At 36.0% G+C, this 3,938-nt stretch overlaps 1 protein-coding gene across 2 annotated transcripts in view; it reads right to left on the bottom strand.

Moving 5' to 3' along the window:
- LOC111440460 (probable uridine nucleosidase 2) overlaps nucleotides 1–2,768 on the bottom strand; it is a 17,627-nt gene extending 14,859 nt beyond the window's left edge. Inside the window, exons 1-5 of one of the 2 annotated variants that reach the window (XR_002709942.1) lie at nucleotides 2,479–2,768; nucleotides 2,208–2,323; nucleotides 2,024–2,083; nucleotides 1,230–1,415; nucleotides 933–1,152 (exon numbers count right to left, since the gene is read on the bottom strand). Coding sequence is in view for 1 of the 2 variants with exons in the window: in XM_023077526.1 (XP_022933294.1) it covers nucleotides 1,006–1,152; nucleotides 1,230–1,415; nucleotides 2,024–2,083; nucleotides 2,208–2,323; nucleotides 2,479–2,527 (558 nt within the window). In the remaining variant the exon portion in view is untranslated. Of the gene's footprint in view, nucleotides 1–622; nucleotides 1,153–1,229; nucleotides 1,416–2,023; nucleotides 2,084–2,207; nucleotides 2,324–2,478 lie in introns of those variants that run through there. The other variant, XM_023077526.1, reaches the window with a different exon arrangement.
- Between the last annotated feature and the right edge of the window lie 1,170 nt (nucleotides 2,769–3,938).

The following is a 3,938-nucleotide window of genomic DNA, read 5'->3' as shown; positions in this document are numbered from 1 at the left end:
TTCGCCACCTAAAATTTCGGCCATATCCACCCTCTTTCAGTTATTGAAGTTCCTTTAACAAGTATTGAAGTTCCTTTAAGCTGCTTCAATAATTCACAAAGATTTTCCTTTAACAAGTATTCGCCACCTAAAATTTCGGCCATATCCACCCTCTTTCAGTTATTGAAGTTCCTTTAACAAGTATTGAAGTTCCTTTAAGCTGCTTCAATAATTCACAAAGATTTTCCTTTAACAAGTATTCGCCACCTAAAATTTCGGCCATATCCACCCTCTTTCAGTTATTGAAGTTCCTTTAACAAGTATTGAAGTTCCTTTAAGCTGCTTCAATAATTCACAAAGATTTTCCTTTAACAAGTATTCTCCACCTAAAATTTCGGCCATATCCACCCTCTTTCAGTTATTGAAGTTCCTTTAACAAGTATTGAAGTTCCTTTAAGCTGCTTCAATACTTAACTTTCAGTTATTGAAGTTCCTTAACTAAAATTTCGGCCATATCCACCCTCTTCACCTCTAAGATTTTCCTTTAACAAGTAAGTATTCTCCACAATTTGGAATAATTCTCTTGAGATTCAGAAACAGACAACTCTATTTGGTGAAATCTCAAAAACTTTAGTCTATTCTCTTTGCTATTTTCATCTCTACCTGTTCCCAAAATCTATTCTTCTCCAAATATTCCATTTTAACTTTCATGTCCTCTTTCCCTTCCCTACAGTTCATTGTTTCTGTAATCAAAATATAAAACACTAATAAAGTTTAGGTGTAAAAGTAAACATTTATGGAGGATGGATAAACATTTAGCTTTCTACCAAGGATTTTAGATATTTTGTTAGATTTAAATGTACGAAAGCAAAAAAGAATTTTGTTTCCTGGCATTATAAAGCCCTCTGTTTTAAAGCGGTAGATTCAAATCCACAAAACCTCTTTGATACATAAAAGTAGGATACACAAGATAGAGAAGTGCAGTTTCAAGCTTAAAAATGGTGACAGGGGAAGCAGGCAATGAACTCACAAGAGTTGTTGTCGCATTAAAAGAGTGAAGCAACTTACATTGGCTTCTGCTGCAGGATTTACATTTCCATTCACGAAAAATGCACCACCAAGAATAATAATCTTCCCAATTTTCTTTGAAAATCCGGGATCCAATTGCAAAGCCTATATCAACCTTATGTGGGTAAATTGTAGTGAAGTAATGTGAAAAATACATTTTTACTAGGAATTTAGAATCAGACCAGTGCAATATTTGTTAGCGGTCCTAGAGCCACAACTGTTACTTCTCCAGGGTAAAGATTTGCCTGTTCAACAAGAAAAGCAGCTGCCGACTGGTCTATCGGAATCCCATTTGGAGGTGGAAAATTTTGGTTGCCAAGTCCATCGGCCCCATGGACAAAATCAGCAACACGAAGTTTTGTACCTTTCTTCATACGAATAACATATCAAGTTAACAAACATTACAAACAAAAAGGACAAAAGAGAAAACATTCAGACGTCAATGAGTTACATTTTTGTATAGACATCTCGCATATATGAGAGAAAGAGAATCATAATTAGGTGTTGCATTAGCTAAGTAATGAGGCAAATATCATGTTGAAAATAATACAGTAATATTCTAACTATAAATATGGATTCCAAAGGCTTTTACAGATTAAATACATAAAATTTTCACATACAAAGGGTATGAAGAGCCAACGTTTATCTCAAAATGTCAATGAAACTATCAAATTTCTGAAGTTTAAAATTTTCGAGTATTCCTCACCCGCATGAATATGTCCATAAATTTGGTATTTCCACATTCACATCAAAGTAGACAAATTTTGAAAACAACACTCACAACCTTAACTATTTGGACGCCACAGAGTTTTCTTGGAAGCTTTTAGTGTTGAACCAAAAGAGTGGAGAATCAGTAGATGTTAGACAAAGCACCTTGACAGAAGAAAGTCCTACTCAAACAATCAAATTCAAAACTCTACTAAACAAGTAGAGCACATGATACGAGAAGCAGTGGATGTAAGATAATGGAGTTTACAGTTATTGTGACATGCGATCCTTCAGCCACTGGGATGTCAGTCCTACCAGCAATCTCCAACTGATGAAACAACAAAAATTAAGATGAGACAAGCAAAGGGGAACCAAAAAGTAAGAGAAAGAAAAACAAGAGATGAACAACATTAAGCAAAGGTATGATTCTTATCTATTCATAAGTGACTCACCAGATGCAAGGCATTTCTTGTGGAAAGAGTAGTATAAACATTCCCAAAAATAGTGGTTAGTCCAAGCACATCCAACTCTGGGGATTGTAAAGCCAGAAAAATGGCCATAGCATCATCTACAGATATATAACTAACTTCATCAGTAAAATACTCTGCCCCAACCAGATGGACTTGAAAAATCGGTTCAATTAGGATCGAAATGAATAGAGATGGAGCAATTTAGGTCTGTGTTAAACATAATCGATGAGAAAAACGAAATGAAAAACATTACCGATGCCAGGGTCAGTGTCGATGATAGTCTTCTTGCGGGAATCGGCCATGGATTTTGAGAAGAGAAGAAGGCTAATGTGGATCGGGGTGTGAAGAAAGAGAAGAAGGGATCAAGATGAGAAGGATGAGATGGTTAACATTTTGATGTCAGGATCTTCCCTAATTAAATATTGTAACCATTCAAGTTGAGGAATGTGGATGATCTCCTCGAAATTCAGTGGAAAAGTGAAAAGGAAAGCGAAAAGCTGATGGCCTTTTTGTGTTCACCCGCCATTGTAGAAAGGGTGGAATTCCACCCGATAATATAAGTGTGAGTATTCTATATAATGAGTTTGTATAAGATTAGACCATAAAATACTTAATCTCTCGTTTTGTTAATTGAGAAATGTAACGACCCACTTTTTGAGGGACTCGAGTCAGGGATAATTACTCAATGATGTGGAAATAAGAAAAATTAGTAAAATTTAAAACTTTTAAACACATGCACTTTGAAATTTAATTACTCAAATGACGAATTTTTTTTTTTTAATTTTTTATTTTAATAAGAAACAAGAAGAGACCACTAAAATACACTACTACAAGATCAAACTATTTAAAATGCATCGAATAAGGGACTGCATACTCAAATGTGATGGGACTCTCTGTAGCCAACAACCCAGATGTGACTCCGACCGCTACGTCAAACTTCACCTAAAAAGAAAGTTGAAGTAGCAGAAATGAGTATATAAAATATACTCAGTAATTAGTTTGTTGGTAGTTCATATTTTATTATTAAGTATTATTGATCTTATTCATGGGTTCCGTATCTTATTTTCTTTTGGGGATTTATCCCCTCCTATTAGGCTTTTCCTAGGCTACACCCTACCTTTTCTCATTCTACTTTGTTTTGGACCTCCAGCCCTCAGAATATTCTAAAGTTGTCTAGGTCTCCAGTTAGTCGTTTCTGCTAGTCTCTCATTATTATCATCATATCTCAGAGTCCTCGAGGCGCGACCTCGATATAACTCATAGGGTTCATGCATGTTAAGGCTTGACCAACTCTAAGGTGCAACTGTGGACCCCTACGCTCGTGGCAGGTTCACTGAAAGAAAGTTAACTGGCAAACTTCCTAAAAGTCCCCATAGGGCACAAATCATATATCATAAAACATCATATGCCAGTTATATGGTTATCCGGACCCTTGACAATCGAGTCGAGTTTACGATGAGGGGCTAGTTGGCGAACCTCTATTGTCCCCATATAACCACATAAATTACATGCATGAACGATATTCATAACTAACTCATAAGGTACAACGTTGACCCTTGTCGCTCGTGATAAGCTCACTACAGAAAGCTAACTGGAAAATTTCATGGTAGTCCCCACGGGATACAATCATAAATCATAAAATATCGTAAGTCAGTTCTATGGTTATTCGGACCCCTGACAATCGAGTCACATTCACAATTAGGGGCTAGTTGG

Source organism: Cucurbita moschata, unplaced genomic scaffold, assembly GCF_002738365.1.
Source record: "Cucurbita moschata cultivar Rifu unplaced genomic scaffold, Cmos_1.0 Cmo_Scf00270, whole genome shotgun sequence".
NCBI lineage: Eukaryota > Viridiplantae > Streptophyta > Magnoliopsida > Cucurbitales > Cucurbitaceae > Cucurbita > Cucurbita moschata.
Note: the sequence above shows the minus strand (reverse complement) of the source record. Positions and strands in the feature narration are given on the sequence as shown.